We start from the raw sequence: 16,539 nt of genomic DNA, 5'->3' as shown, positions 1-16,539 counted from the left end.
TGACTACAAGTATGGAAAATATTACCTTTAAAATGAAGATTTTTCCCCTTTTACCGTTATTAATAGGACCATTTCACTGGCACCAACACCCACGCAGATTTAACTTTTTTCGGCCAAATATTTGGTGCAGCAAAACGTTTCGCTGACACCGATATCATCCAAAATAAACTTTATATAGGTGTATTATCTTCGACTTAATTTGTTCAAATTTATGCAGCCAACTTCAACGCCTAAAAACCACTCTCTGTTATGCAAACACCATGTGGGGGGGGGGGGGGCACCGAAATGTTTCGCTGGCCCCGACATTATCCGAAATCTACTTTATATGGGTGCATTATTTTCACCTTAATTTATTCAAATATGTGCAACAAAGTTCAACCCCTAAAAACAACCCCCTGTGTGGAAAGCAACATGGCGGGGTCACTGAAACGTACCGCTGGTTTCGACATTATTCAAAATTAACTTTATATGGGTGTATTATTTTCAACTTAATTCGTACGAATTTTTGGAGCCAACTGCAACCCCTAAAAACCACCCTCTGTTAGGAAAACACTATATCGGGGCCAGCGAAACGTTTCGCTGGCCCCGACATTATCCAAAATCATATTTATACTGGAGTATTATTTTCATCGTAATTTGTTCAAATTTTAGTAGTCAACTTGTACCCCTTAAAACCACCCCCTGTTAGGCAAACACCATGGCGGGCTAGCGATACATTTCGCTGGCCCCGTCATTATCCAAAATCAATTTTTACCCCCTGTGTGAAAAGCAGCATGGCGGAGCCAGTGAAACAATTCGCTGATCCCGTCATGTTGTTCACCTAATAGAGGATGGTTTTAAGGGGTTGGAGTTAGCTGCACAAATTTGAACAAATTAAGACTAAAACGATGCAACCATATAATATTGATTTTGCATAATTTCGGGGTCAGCGAAACGTTTCTTTGGCCCCGCCATGATGTTTGCTCAAAAATAGAACATTTTCAACAAAAAAAATCAATTAAAAAAAATGTAAAATTGTAGAGAGTAAGAAAATAAAACTTTTTCCTATTTAAATTTTTTTCGTCAAACTTTTATTTTTAATAATAAAAGCGAAATATCGAATAAAAGTTTATCTCTGATTTAATTAAGTTTTAAAACCTAAATCGTTCTAATTCCGACAAATATAATTGAAATGAGTTGAAAATTGCCTTTGGTTTATTAAGATTTAATTGCAAAATGAGGTAAGTCGATAATTGTCATTCTTGGTTTCGCCGGTAAAAATTATCTAGGTAACTTTCAGTTTCAAACAACTTTCAGTGAGTGAGTGCTTTCAGTTCAGTGAGTGAGTGAGTTCAGTCCTCGCGACGCATTAGTTAACAGCGCGAGCAGACGAGTTAGAATGATTTAAGTTTTAAAACTTAATTAAATCCGAGAGAAACTTTAATTTGATATTTCGCTTTTATTATTAAAAATAAACGTTTGACAAAAAAATTCTGATAGGATAAAGTTTTATTTGCTTATTCTCTACAATTCTACTTTTTTTATTAATTTTTTGATTTTGAACATTTCCTATTTTTGAGACGCGCGCACAACCGTTCACCGCTAGGTGGGTATCTCTCGCACGCGCTCTCGCAAGAGAAATCATAATTTTAGTTTATATAACTGCGAGAGGCTGCGTTGAAATTATCTTTATATGATTTGTTTTTGGTGTCATTTTAAAATATCTTCTGCAGGTTTGTACATTTCAATTGTCTGTATTATTATTTCTAATAAAAATGGATACTCTCAAGGTAGGTAAAAAGGTCCTTTGTGATTTTCGTATTGCCAATGAGAGTACTGACGTGCAAGGTTTGTTACGTTTCATGCAAACTGAGCACAATCTTGATCCTGGGCATCTAGAAATAGTAGCTAATCATTTTAATGTCTATTTTTTACCTATATTTCAGAAAAAATGGAAAGAATGTTTAAAAATAAAAAGTCAGTTTGAAAAGAGATTCGAAAAGTGGCTAAAGACTGACTTCGTTGTTACTTTTTCTGGGATAAACTCAAAAGGAGGAAGAAAAAGTTCGGATACAAAATTCGAAGATGCTTCTGCTGCGACAAAGAGACGAAAATTAATGTCCATTGATGAGAGTTTTACGGCTGCTGAGATACAGGATGCATTTCTGCGAAGTTTACGAAAGAGTGGAAGAATAAAAATTGCAAATCAAAAAATATCAAAGTATCAATATAATACTATTCACTTACAGTCCAAAGAAAGAAAGGCTGACATTTATCCTTTATATGTGAATGTATTAGAGATTAAAAAAGATTTATCCTTCAATTATTCGAATATCGGAAGAAGGAGAATAGATTAAAGATCACTTATTTGGACTTTGAAATTAAATATGGCATCGATGGACTGTCAACAGATGCAAAATACAATCAGAAGTTTAATAACAACGATTTGACCGATGACTCTTTTTTCACAGCATCAATGATGCCAATATGGTTGAGGGTAAAGCACAAGGGAGAAACAGTTTGGATGAATCCTCATAGTTCCTCGCCAAATCGTTGTATACCTATCATGATTAAATATGCAAAGGAAACAAAGGAATTAACGAAATCGGAAATCAAGAATATTAAGACACAAGTTCAGAAGCTTAGACCTACAATAATTACTACGACAAATGGTGTGTATATAGTGCCAACAGAAATGAAGCTAACTATGTTGGATGGAAAAGTTTGTACAGCTCTCACTGATACTCCATCATCTTCTACTTGCTACATTTGCAAAGCGACACCATCACAAATGAATGATCTAGAGCGTGTGAAGCAGAAGAAAGAAATTGTATCCAGCTTAGAATTTGGTCTTTCTACTTTGTATGCCTGGATTAGGTTCATGGCGTGTATACTACATATTGCTTATTGGTTACAAATCTGCAAATGGAGCATATGCAAGAAAGAGGATAAAGAAACGATGAAAGAAGCTAAGAAAAGAATTCGCATCGAATTTCAAAAGAAGATGGGGTTAATAATTGATCAACCAAGTCAAGGATCTGGCAACTCTAACTGTGGTGATACGGCTCGTAGCTTTTCTCGAATGTTGATCAAGTGTCAGAAATAACTGGAGTAAATAAAGAACTCATTAAAATGTTTAGAAACATACTACAAATGTTATTTAGTAGCAGAAAAATTCCTCCTCTTTTTTTCAACGAGTATGCTTTTAGGACAGCAAAACTGTATGTGAGCTTATAACCATGGTACTTACATGCCTTCTTCAGTTTATAAAATACTGCTACATGGGGGAAAAGTTATGGAGAATTTTATGCTGCCAATTGGCATGTATTCCGAAGAAGCTTCTGAAGTCGGGAAGAAGGATATCAAGTACATTCGACAGTTCAACATACGAAAAATCTCTCGATTGCATACTATGCACGACCTAATTCACAAACTCTTTGAGTCCTCAGATCTTTTCATTGCATCCTTGAAGTCTGAATGGGAAAAAATTGAAGTGGAACTTGATCAAGAACTCGATGAACTAATAGAACAATTCGAATCTAAAAATGATTCGAGTTCTGAATCGTAATTTATTTATTTTAAGTTTTTTATAATAATCTCGTTATTATTATAAGTATCAATTTTTTCATTGATTAAATAACACAAATAAGATTATCACAAAAATGATTGAAGAAAAAATAACTTTTTTCTGCGACTAACCGCAGATTGTCACGCATTGTTTTAAAATTGTTATTAACAACTACGCAAATTATTATTCAATGTCTCATATTCAATTTTGGAATCACTGTTATTTTATTGTCGGATAATTTCAGTGGAAAACCGTCCTTTTTGCATGTAAAAAAAATAAATCATAGTTTTGTTAAAAAAATTGTTTATATCAATCATATAAATTATTCTTTATTTAATTTCGTTCGGTAGTCACCGCAATAAATGTCACTCTAATAATTATTGAAGAAAAAAACATTTTTTTCTACGAGGAAACGGCCGATTAGGAGACTTGATTAACGAAATTGTTATAAACAATCTATATTGTTTATGTTTGATAAAGCTTAAAGTATATAAATGGCTTTAAAGACAATTACGAATCACTTTTGTTCAGAAAAATCAATTCAGCTATGAAAAAACTCGTTTATAAAGAATATGTTTATAGAAATGTTTATAAAAACAATAGTTGTTAACTCATGCTAATTTTTTCTTACAAATTATGACTCTTATGGAAAATATTAGCAACTAACGTGAAATAAACGATTTTTTCTATGATAAAAGAACACTAATAAGAATTTGTTTATAAAAATTATTTATAATAATTAAGTTAAATATTATTAAAATTAATTATGTTCTATGAATGCATGTATTTTTTCTTGAGATAAAAATTCACAAAGCTAAAATGGTCACTCTTGTCACTATATTTGTTTATATATTGTTGCTCTGTGAAAAAAATTTAAAAAAAGCAAACCACAATTCTCTTAAAAATTAATTTCTGAGCATTTCTAAAAAAAACTTTTAAATCGGTTAAGAAATACGACCTGAGGGCGATTATGAACAGTAAATTCCTATTCCAAACCACTGTGCGGCGGCTCACTTGTAGAGTGAGAATTCTTATATAAATTAAGCTTAAAACTTTAATTTAAGTCACATAATATATGTTTTTAAATCTTTATAAATCAAGTTATAGTGTCGAAGATTATTTAAAAAAGTACATTTTTAGCCTTTGTGTTGTTCATGCGATAGTGTGATATTTTTCAGGATAGTTTTAAATTAAAGAATATTTTTAAATTAAAGAATGTATTAAATTTGTAACGCTTCGGCATTCTTTAAGATTCACACCCTACCACTTAACATTTTTTTCATAATATCACACAAACTATTCAGAAACTTTTCAAAGTAACAAGCTTTATAATTCATTAAAAGAAACAATGAGTTTTTCAAATAAAAAGTATCTGTCCACTTTATCAGAGGTCAAAACCAAATAAAAATGTGGACATATGGTTTCGGTTATATCGATGCGTTTTTTAAATCGAGTTTTCAAATATTCTCTTTTTTACAATGTTTGGAACGTTTCTTGAAAAAAAATCTAGAAAAAGCTAAAGAGTAGGAAATTTACAAAAACTGAAATTTGCTCTATTTGAATTGTTAATAAGTTTTTAATTATGAATAAGATTTACATTTGTTCATTTTCTATGCAAAAAATCATCTAAAAAGAAATTTAAATTCGGTTAAGCCGTTCTCGATATATCGCGAAAATTTTTTGGGTTTTTTGGGCTACTGATATCGAATTAGAAGTTAGAAATTAAAAATTAAAAATGGCTAATTCAATACTGTGACAATTTTCAAAAAAAATTATAATTATCAAAAAATTTAATGCGAAACGTTGATGAAAGTCAATGCGTTACTGGACTTTGACCCATACGGAAAAAGAGGTGCAGATTTTTTATGATATCTAAAGAACGGATTGTCCGCATTTAAATTTCTTTTCAGATTATTGTTTGACATTAAAAAATATAGAAAATACGATCCTAGTTCATATTAAAAAATAAAATAATAACTAAAATAGAATACACTCCATTTTGCCTGATATTTTTTCTCATGGGAAAAAATGAAGGGCAGATTCTATTCAACATAAAGAACACTTCGAAAATGATGTGTCGAATTCAACGGGAACATAGGTCATTTTTGAAGACCAAAGTTATCAATTATATCAATAGACACATGACACATGAAATTTATTTTAATTTCTCCTCAATTTAAACCATTTGCAAATATGGTTCCCTCTTAACACATTTATCAATTTTTGACTATTGGTTAATATTCTGAAAGTAAAAAATGATTTTCGGCTAACATACAATGGAATATGAATTACTATGAAGTTCAAAATGCTGCGCTAAAGACATAATTAAATATGTCAATCTTTATAAAGGGCGGCATGAAGTGACTGTCCATCATAATCTCAGGAAGAACCGATTTAGTTGATATCGAAACGTTTGCCTTTCTCCTCACATCAGTCAACATCCCCATTGTAAAGCACATTGAGCACTTTGAAATTAGTTGCAAACAACAGCAGACAAAAAGAGCATCAAGCAAAAGGCAGTTTAATTAGTAAGAATCGTTCGAGAAATGAACATATATTGTGAGAAAGTGTAGCTGTGTAATCGATTTATATAATTCTCCGGTTGTGCTGAATATAGATTGAGAAAAACTTTTAGTAAAGGAGAAAAACACTTTAGTGTTTCGTTTTAGAACCGCGAAGAAATTAGGAAGTGAACCTCATTCGAAGGTAATCCGAGTGTCAAAGTTTGCTAAAATCTCATTAACGGAACTTTTTTAAGATCCGAGGAAAATAAGCTACCCTAAGCTAATTGATCCCTTTCAGTAGCAGGTACAATCGACTGCTCTACTTTAAAGTTTGTGTTGAGTTAACAATATAATATAATCATATTTATTTAATTGTTACTTGCAGAGTTATTCCATTGAGGAAAAGAGAAAGCGGAAATTAAAAGCCATTTCATATTTGTCTCTCAGGTGAATGAGGAAACTAAAGTAACAATAATATTTTATGACTCCAAGTTGTAAAGAAATCAAATAAGGAAAAAAGGAAAATAGCATGAAGATGCGTTTAGAAAATGTAATTATTCCAATCTTATGGATAATCTTATCTATGTCATCAGCAGAAAATGTAAGCGATCAATGCGAAGTTTATAATGAAACACGGATGAGATGCAGGTGCCTCAAAAATGAGGTGTGTTAAATGAAAATCAATTTCTTAAAAGGGGAGTGTTGATAAAAATTCGATGAAAGAGGACACCGTTTATTATTTCAAATAATCATTTTCGCTTGTTAAAAAAAAACATGGCACACAAAAGTAGATAGTAGCAGACCATTAAGGGGCTATCCATAAACTAGACAAGTTTGGGGGGGGGAGGAAAATTTTACGATCTGTTACATCCATGGGTGGGGGTAAATAGATACTGTTAGGTAATATTTGTAACAAATCAAATTTTTTCCATCGTTCTGCAGAAAAAAAATATATCCATAAAAACAAAGCCTTTTCACAAATTTTTAAATTACTACTACCCGTCAAATTATTGAAAATATTTCAAGTTTATGTGGTTAGGCTAAAACGCTTCAAAATATTTCAAGTGCTTTCCCAAATTTCCAAAATATTTTAAACGATTTTTATGAAATAATTTTTATGTTATACTTTTTTGTTTGTTTTTAAAGCTGATAACATTTCCAACCAAGTTGTCAAACCTAATTTTAAATTTCGTTTTTCAAATTTTTCATAAATAAATATGACGAAAAAAGTGAACATTTTTTTCTATTTGATGTTCCCGGTGCTCGTCAATAATAATAAAGTTGTTGTAATCGCCGACATTTCATAGATTTACGTTATATATAGAGATTAGATCACGAAACAATAAACAAAAAAATGTTAGAAACAATTTATTTGTTGAAAACGTGTTTTTTTATCATTTTCAATAATCTAACGTTTTTAAAAGTTATAATGCAAGAAATTTGAATCCAAACAATATTATAATGCAAAAAAATTCTTTTAAGGCTAGTGTTGTTAATAGTCTAAACAAATTTAATAAACAAATTCAGGCATTTGGGTCACAGAAATTCGTTTTTTTCGATGCCAATTGTTTAAAATTAGGAACCTCATGATAATTTCAGAAAATTTCATAATTTGTTAATAAACTTTATGATTTTCTTAACAAATTTAATAATCAAATGTATTATTTGGGCATTTGTGGACGGAGAAACTCGTTTTTTTCATTTTTAGTTCTTTTAATTGTGAACTTCACGATAATTTCAGTAACACTCATGATTATTGGATTAATTTTATTTTTTTGTTTAACAAATTTATTTTAAAAATGCATTTTTCGGGCATTTTCCGTCGATAAATGCTTAAATAATGCATTTGTTTATTAAATTTGTTGAAAAAATCATAAAATTTATGAACTTATTATGAATGTTGCTAAAATTAATATGAAGTTCCCAATTAAAAGGACTGAACTTGAAAAAACGAATTAATCCGTCGAAAAGTGCTGGAATAATGCATTTGTTTATTAAATTTGTTTGATAAAATCATCCAAATTATCCACAAATTATGAATTTTCTGAAATTATCATAAGGGTTTCTAATTTTTTAAAATTGACACAGAAAAAAACGAATTTTTCTGACAACACATGGCTCAATAATGCATTCGTTTATTCAATTTGTTTAGAATATTGACAAGAATAGTTCTAAGAGAAATTTTTTGCATTAAAATATTGTTTAGATTTAAATTTCTTGCAATATAACTTAAAAAACGTTAAATTATTTAAAATTATAGAAAATAATGATAGAATATCATTATATAATGTCAAAAAGAAAAAAATGGTCATTTTTTTCGTCATATTTATTTATGTATAAAAAATTCGAAAAACTAAATTAAAAATCAGTCTCGACAACTTTCTTTGAAATTTTATCAGCTTTTTAAAAACTCGGAATCGTATTTTGAACCAAAAAATGTACATTTTCCCCACTGTGCGGTGGACCGATACTATCCTTCGCAAGTGTATTTTTCTTTTTTTTTTGTAGACCTAATATGCAAACACACAATACGCATCTCGAGGAAATAAAAAAAAATAGTAACAATAATTAGAATTAAATTGCATTCATAGTAAATTGTGTCAATAAAAAAAGTTAAATAAATGTTTAAGTTGTCCCGGTATTATTTTTTATTGATACTCCTGCTTCAAATTATATTTCCTCTAAAAAGACCATTACATTATTTATTATTATTACAGGAACTTATGCTGCCAGACAATTACAATTATGAAAACGTAACAAGCCTTTTCATATCAGCCTGTTCATCAGCAAATTTTCATTTCACGAGTCTAACACAGGCGACTAAACTTCAAAATATAGTAGTGCACAATATTAGCGACACTTTAATTTTTGAATCGCTGCTAACGACAAAAAGCATCGAACGTCTGGAATTGATTCGTATTCATCAAATTCCTATAATTACTCACGATACTTTCATGAACGTTCGAAGTATTGGACTTTTCCGAATAGAGGATACTAAAATTATAAATTTTGAAGAACAGTTCACGGACATTAATGTTACAAATTTCCTTATTAAAAATGTAAGGATTGATAGAATGAATGGATTCAATTTTTCAGAAAGGGGAAGAACTCTGAGAATTAGAAATAGTGAAGTTCGGAAAATTAATGATAATTTGAACTTCGCCTATTTTTCCGACATTGAAATTGTAAACTCTAAATTAAAGTTGCGAACGCCCGGTTATTTGTCGATAGAAGGAAATAATGCTCTTGTAGAAAATAGTACTTTTAGTAACGTTACTATGAATCTGGTAGCGTCTGACAAAATCAAAATGAATGGAACTTGCGCGGATGGAAAAAGCTCTTTGAGGCTTTCTTCCACGAGAATTGAAAGTTTCGGAAATAAATTACCGACAGAAATTATTTATACGAAAAATAGAAGACACAATGATTCAGAATTATTGCTGGTGAAAAATAATACCGTTTGCATAGCTGGAAATTGTAGATGTCCGAAATCGAATAGCCAAAAGTCGATTCAAGATCATTACTCGAATTCTTATATCATCCTTGGAATTTTACTCTTGATGGTTTTGTAATTCAGGGCGCCCAAAAAAAATTATTTCCAAAATTTCAAGACGTTTCCCTAACTGATTTTTCAGTTTCCACGTTCATTAATATTTAAAAAAAATACTGTAACATTTTTAACATAAAATTCTTTATGCACGGAATAAAATATAATAAATAATAAATATAATATAATAAAATATAAAAAGGAATAAATAATTTTCAAACCAAAAGGACGAATTTCTCAGAAGAATGTTGAATTCTCAGCAAAAAAAAATGAATTCACAACCAAACCTTTGAATTTTTAATCAATAAAGATGATTAAACAAATTTGTTTCCGTAGATGGCTTAGCCCTAGGGACTTTTTTGAAAAAATAAATTTTTTTAAATCGTTAAATTTTTAACAAAAAATATTAAATTTAGGCCAGAAAACGATTGCATTCTCAACAATATTATTAATTTGTTTAAAGACAGTCGCATTTTCAACAAAAGACGATGAATTTTCTATCCAAAAGGAGGAAATTTATATGCAAATAGAAGAATTTTCACCAAAACAGTTGAATTGTCGACCAAAAAATTAATGTTTGGAAAATAAATGAATTTTCCACAAATTAATTAATTTTTCTACAAATAGCTGAATATTTAACTAAATGCTTAGATTTAATACCCACAAGGATGAATTTTTCAATTACGAAAATGAATTTTCAGCCAAGTAGTCGAATTTTCAAATTATATAGATTGAACTCTCATCCAAATAGTTATATTTTCAAGCCAAAATGACTAATTTATGAAAAAAATCTTGAATTTTCAACCGGAAAATTTGAATTTATAATAAAAAGATGAATTCTCAACGAAGCAGTTAAGTTTTCGGTCAATAAAGATGAATTTTCAACAAAGCTGTTCAATTTTTGGCCGATAAAGATGATTTTTTAACAAAATAGTTCAACTTTTAACAAAATAATACATTTTTCAAACAAAAATATTTAACTTCAACCAAACAAAGGTTGCATTATCAACAAAATAATTTAATTTTTATAAAATACAGTTAAATTTTAAACAGAAAAGATTAATTTTCGATTCAAAAGTACGAATTTTCTATCGTGATGGAAGAATTTTCAAAAAATCAATTGAGTTTTTAACAAAAAGATTATTGTTGAACAAAATACTTGCATTTTCAAAAATAGTTGAATTTTTAACCAAGTACTTGAATTTTCTACCTAAATCTAAACTAAATAATCGAATTTTTAAACATAAGAGATTAATTTTCATTCCAAAAGGACAAATTTTCTGCCCATTTCGAAGAATTATCAACAAAACAGTTGCACTTTTGACCAAATAGTTAATTTTTCTACCCAAAAAGACGAATTTTTGAGAAAAAGAGTTGAATTTTCAAACCGAAAAGTTGAATTTTTATAAAAAAATTAATGCACAAAAAAATAACAGTTCATCTATCAATTAAAAAAAATGCTACAGAAAAATATGGAGTTTAAAACCAAAAGTACGAATTTTCAAACCTCAATATTCATTTTCAACCCAAAAAAAAATTTTAAACTATGGTTTTCGGGGTCGCCGAATACAAATCTGGCGTCCTTTGACTTTTATCGCGTCAGGTTCAAGGTCATTGGAAGGTCAAATCGAGAGAAAACGGTAAAAAAATCCAAAAAAAAAACGTTATAGGTTTTTGGAGTCGCTAATTACGAATCTGGCATCCGTTGAACTCTATCGCTACAGGTTCAAGGTCATTTGAAGGTCATTTGAAGGTCAAATCGAGAAAAAACGGTAAAAAATTTTTAAAAGATATGTTATAGGTTTTTGGGGTCGCTGATTATGAACCTGGTGTCCGCTGAACAAAAACCTATAACATATTTTTTTTTACCGTTTTTCTCGATTTGACCTTCAAATGACCTTCAAATGACGTTGAACCTGAAGCGATAGAGTTCAACGGATGCCAGATTAGTAATTAGCGACTCCAAAAACCTATAACGTTTTTTTTTTATTTTTTTACCGTTTTCTTTCGATTTGACCTTCCAATGACCTTGAACCTGACGCGATAAAAGTCAAAGGACGCCAGATTTGTATTCGGCGAACCTGAAAACCATAGTAAACTCGAGCTAACCTCAGAATACATGTTTAATAGTGTCAAATCTCTCGAAAATACAGTTGGTGGGTAGTGGTGTTTCCTACATTTGTAGGGGTGGCTGGGGGTGGAGGGTAGTCCGTTTAGCGTGCAATCGAGTCGGGATACTTATAAGATACTCCCATGATTTTTTCAGATTTTTTGCTCCAAAAATAAATTAGGCCAAAAACCGGCCTTACCGACCCTCCCCCTTTTTAATTAATTTTCTATCAAAATTCAACAATTTTACTAGTAAATTACATTTTTTTGAATAGGCTATTAAAAATGTTAACGTTCAAAGTTTAGTTTTGAATATCTAATTTATAATTACTGACTTTACATAAACAATAAAATATTTCTAAATATTAAACACAAGATGGATTTTCAACTAAGGTGATGAATTTTTCAAACAAAAAGATGAATCTTCAACGAAGAAAGATTTTTCAGTAAAAAGAAAAAAAAATTCTTACAAACTGTTAAACTTCCATGAAAAAAGACTATTTTTCCTTAAAACAGTTCAACCCTCAACCCAAAAATATGAATTTTCAACATTTTTTTTTAATTAATCAGTATCATTTATAACAACAAAAAAAAAGAGAAATTTAAAATCCAGAAGGTTAGTTGTTTACCAAAGATCAATTTTCAACAAAAAATATAAAATTATGCGTTTTCATTAAATAAAATTAATTTTTAACAAGAAAACCCGAATTTTTAATAATTTAATTAATTAATATTAATTAATTTAATATTAAATAATTTAAATATTATAATTAAAATATTAAATAATTTAATTAATAATAAAAAACCGAATTTTTAAATACAAATAGTTGAAAGTCTTAAATTTTAACAAAGTGGTCCAACGTTTAACCAAGTAGTTTTATTTTCAACCTAAATATATTTTACTTTTAAATAAAAAAACAGTGAAATTAAAAAAGGCGAATTTTTCACAGAATAGTTGAATCTTCAAGCGAAAAAAATTAATTTTCAACAAAGCAGTTGCATTTTTAACAAAAAAAAAAAAATAATAAAATTTCTATATAATGTGCGGATATCCTAAAAATAAAAAAGCCTGAATCCAACGACCAAATTTGAACAACTACTATAAAATGTCCCTATTTCAATTTAAAAAAATTAAAGAATTTTCCTAAAAATAAAAAAAATTAATTTTGTATTTCTTAAATTATAGAATTTCGAAAAAAATTGTTGATTTTTTTAACCAGATAGAGGAATTAAAAAAATTCAATTTTGAACAAAACATTTGAACTTTAAAAAAAAGGGTTTACTTTGAAGCCAAATTGTTGAATATTCAACAAAATAATAAAACTGTTGACTGAAAATATAATATTCAGGAGGAAACAGCTACAAAAAAGAAATATATATCGATGGCCGCTATCCTTCGTTTTAAACATTTCTTAATTTTTCATTTTTCCTAAAAATTAATTATGGTGGCCGTTTTAGAAATAAAAAATAAATAAAATTCCAGATCAATTCCCTGTTTTTTATCGGTTCGCAAACATTTTTCACGGTCAATGAAATTTAAAAATTCTATCTATAAAGATAAAAGTGTGACATTAAAAATTAAAATATTCCATATTTTTTTATAAATTGAACACTTTTTAAATTAGAAGTTACATTTTTTAATTTTAAACAATTTACAAATTCATAAACTTCTTTTAAAAAGATGTCCTTCAAATCTACCAGATTCTTTTTTGACAATTTGGGAAATTTTTTAAAATCTTTTTACATATTCTCTTGAAATTAATTTTTCAACAAAAAAAATTATTTTTAATTTTCCTATAACTTTGAAGGAAATGTTTTTTATTCTTTTAAAATTGTTTACAATTCTTAAAAAGCTTCGAAACTTTTTGTTAGAAACCTGGAAAAATCGATATTTTGTTTTAAATTAGGCTGTGGGCTATTTGTACCGAAAATTTGGTACGAATAACCGGATTTTGTTAGTACACGTAAACAGTTCGTAAAAAATTAATTGAAATCGTTAAAAAAATTTAATTGAATTTGAATCTTGTCAAAAATTGTAAATTCTTCATTGAAATTTTTTTAAATTTTCAAATTGGAGATTGAAACAATATATTTGAAATTTAGTAAAAGTCTTTAATTATGAATATATTATTTTAAAGATATTTAAAAAATAAAAACAGTTTATAAAGTTTTACTTGAGCCTTTATATTTCTTTAATTTCTAAGACTTTCAAATTGAAATAGTTTAATTTTTAATGTTAAAATCTAGAAATTCTTAGACTTTGAAGTGATTCATAATCGTATTTTGTAATCAATTATTGACTTATTAATCCTTAAACTACAATTGAATAAAAAAAAGATTAATTAGTTTATATTCACAGTTGAGCAGCTAACAAATTTTTTGTATCCAAAAATGTTGATTTCAAACCGTTCCGATTTGTATTTTTTTTTAAACCGAATTTTTAAATTCTCTGAATAAAAAATTTAAGGTTAAAAATTAAATTTAAAATGGAAAATTTCGAAAGCGAAAGATTTTTTAATTACGCATTGTAAACTGAATTATATAATACTTGAAAAAAAAAAATAAAAATCCAACTGATTATTTTAAAAAAATGTTGAAATCAAATTTGAACAGATTTTTTTTCTCCAAAAATTTGTCAAATTCTCGGTCAGAAAATAAATTCACTGTCATTTCTCGGTTTTTCCGGTCTTATAAAATTCCCAGTTATTTCCCGGGTTTCCGGTCCAGTGGCCACCTAGAATATTTAGGTTCGATTTTATTAATGAAATATTGACTTACCAAATGGTTTCGTGCGATTGGTGTGACTGGAGTTCCAATGTGTCTTTAAGGTTCGCAATTTCCTGCAGCATCAGCAGGTTGTTTTTTTCCAAATGGCAAATTGTATCCTGATGTATTAAGATCTGCTTTTCATGTTCAGCTTGCAGGTTTCGCAAAGCTCTGTCCCTAGGTACATACGTTCCTGAAAAAGGAAGACGAATTTTAAAAATAAAGACAAAAGTATGGAGTCAAAAAGTAGTTATTTTAAATATACTTGCCAACATTTTGTTAACAATTTTGCAAAAAATCTTATATGATAATCTTATCTTATATGATTTTATTTCACTCTAGCAGTAAATCCATGCGCGCAAATAGCGATTTCAAGTCTGAATTTTTATTTACCAGCATGAAAAATAAGCAAATTTAAAAAGAAATTGTTTAATATAAGGTTTTAAATATTTTTGAAACAATAATTAATTATTTACAGTTTCGAATTTCAAACGCTTGAAATTAAAATATATATATATATTTCTTAATTTCAGGCGTTTGAAATTCGAAACTATAAATAATTAATTTAATTTAATTATTCATATTATATTAATTTATTTATTGTCTATTTTTAAAATTTCCAAAATTTGAGCTAGATATCAACTTTATTTTTAAATTAGTATTATATGCTATGTTTTGTTGATTAATTAAATTATTTTAATACATTTCTTGTAGTGCTTAATACATTTCTATTTATTTCAACAATCTTTTTTTCCTCAAGCAGTTTCTTTTCGATAACTTAAAAAAAAGTAATTAAGTAGAGCACAAAAAATTATTTTTCTGACTGCGTAGTGTGTAGAAAGAATACGTTTAACACTTTTTAATTGTCTAAACAAATATAATTTTTTTAAATAATTACTTTTCCAAAAATACTTTACAAGTCGTAAATAATTCTATGTCTTCTATTTTATTTCATTGTTTTCATTATCGAAAAATAACTACTTGTGCAAGTAAAAATTCTTTCAACAAATATAAATTTGTTAAAACTTTATAAGAAATTTTTCAAAATTATGTAATTATTCAACAAAATGTAGCATAGGATACTAATTTTAAAAAAGTAGACATCTCTGCCTCCATTTTTAGAAATTTTGAAAATAAACAATAATTAATTGTTTCAATAATTGCATAATGTTTTTAAAAAAATGTACTACCCCAAATAATGACAAAGAATTACATTTAAATCAAAAAAGGCGATTTTTTTTTAATTTTTGGAGAATAAATAATTGTTTAAATAATTAAAATTTGTTTAAGCAATTAAAAATGGTTCAAAAAGTCATGGTAAATATTAAAAGTGTTCTTTATTAATTATTTGTATGAAAAAGACGACGGAAATTTCTAAAAAGTAACAATAATACGTAAAAATGTAGTTTTTCAATTTTTGGATCATATTTGGGGCGCTGCGAGGAAGGTGGGGGTGGGTTGGAAATAAAAGTTATTAGTATGGTTTTATTTCGTAGACATTCCTCTTAAGTCCCTAAGATACTTGGCAACGTTCGATGTAACTCTGGAACATGACTTCCATTTTCCGAAAATTCAAAATTTTCTCATGTTAATTTAATGTTAATATCAGAATTTCGAAAAACCAAAAATTATGGATTTTCTATCTACGAAAATGGAAACTTGTTTTAGAGGGGGGGGGGGGGCAGTGTTGCCCTCTAGAGTGAAAAATCAATTTGCGATGCATTTTTGGACCACACTAGTAGTCTTGCGCGCGCTACGGCGCGCGCCTATTTACCTTTTTATGAAAGAGAATAAATGAAAAGCCCATCTTTTCTATGTTATACGTCTTTAATGAATTCTACAAAATATTAGTATAAAATAATACAAGACATCAAGGGATGAGTTCTGTATCTGAAACTGTAATTAATCTTTTATAATAGGATTTCAACGAATTCTTTATTTTTAGGTACGAGGGTAGTTCAATGAGTCCTTAGAATGAAGTATAAAAACAATTTTTTTTTATTTTTCAACATAATCTCCTTGGAGCTCTATACACTTGGTCAATCGCTTTTCAAGTTTTTTTAATC

General features: G+C 28.4%; 1 protein-coding gene across 7 annotated transcripts in view; it reads right to left on the bottom strand.

Moving 5' to 3' along the window:
• LOC117177495 (afadin- and alpha-actinin-binding protein-like) overlaps positions 1-16,539 on the bottom strand; it is a 166,176-nt gene that overhangs the window by 125,875 nt on the left and 23,762 nt on the right. For all 7 annotated transcript variants that reach the window (XM_033368232.1, XM_033368235.1, XM_033368234.1 and 4 more), the window contains exon 6: positions 14,486-14,666. In XM_033368232.1, coding sequence (XP_033224123.1) covers positions 14,486-14,666 — 181 coding nt within the window. The remainder of the gene's footprint in view (positions 1-14,485; positions 14,667-16,539) is intronic.

Source organism: Belonocnema kinseyi, chromosome 7 (genome assembly GCF_010883055.1).
Source record: "Belonocnema kinseyi isolate 2016_QV_RU_SX_M_011 chromosome 7, B_treatae_v1, whole genome shotgun sequence".
Taxonomy (NCBI): Eukaryota; Metazoa; Arthropoda; class Insecta; order Hymenoptera; family Cynipidae; genus Belonocnema; species Belonocnema kinseyi.
This window is presented reverse-complemented; position numbering and strand designations above follow the sequence as displayed.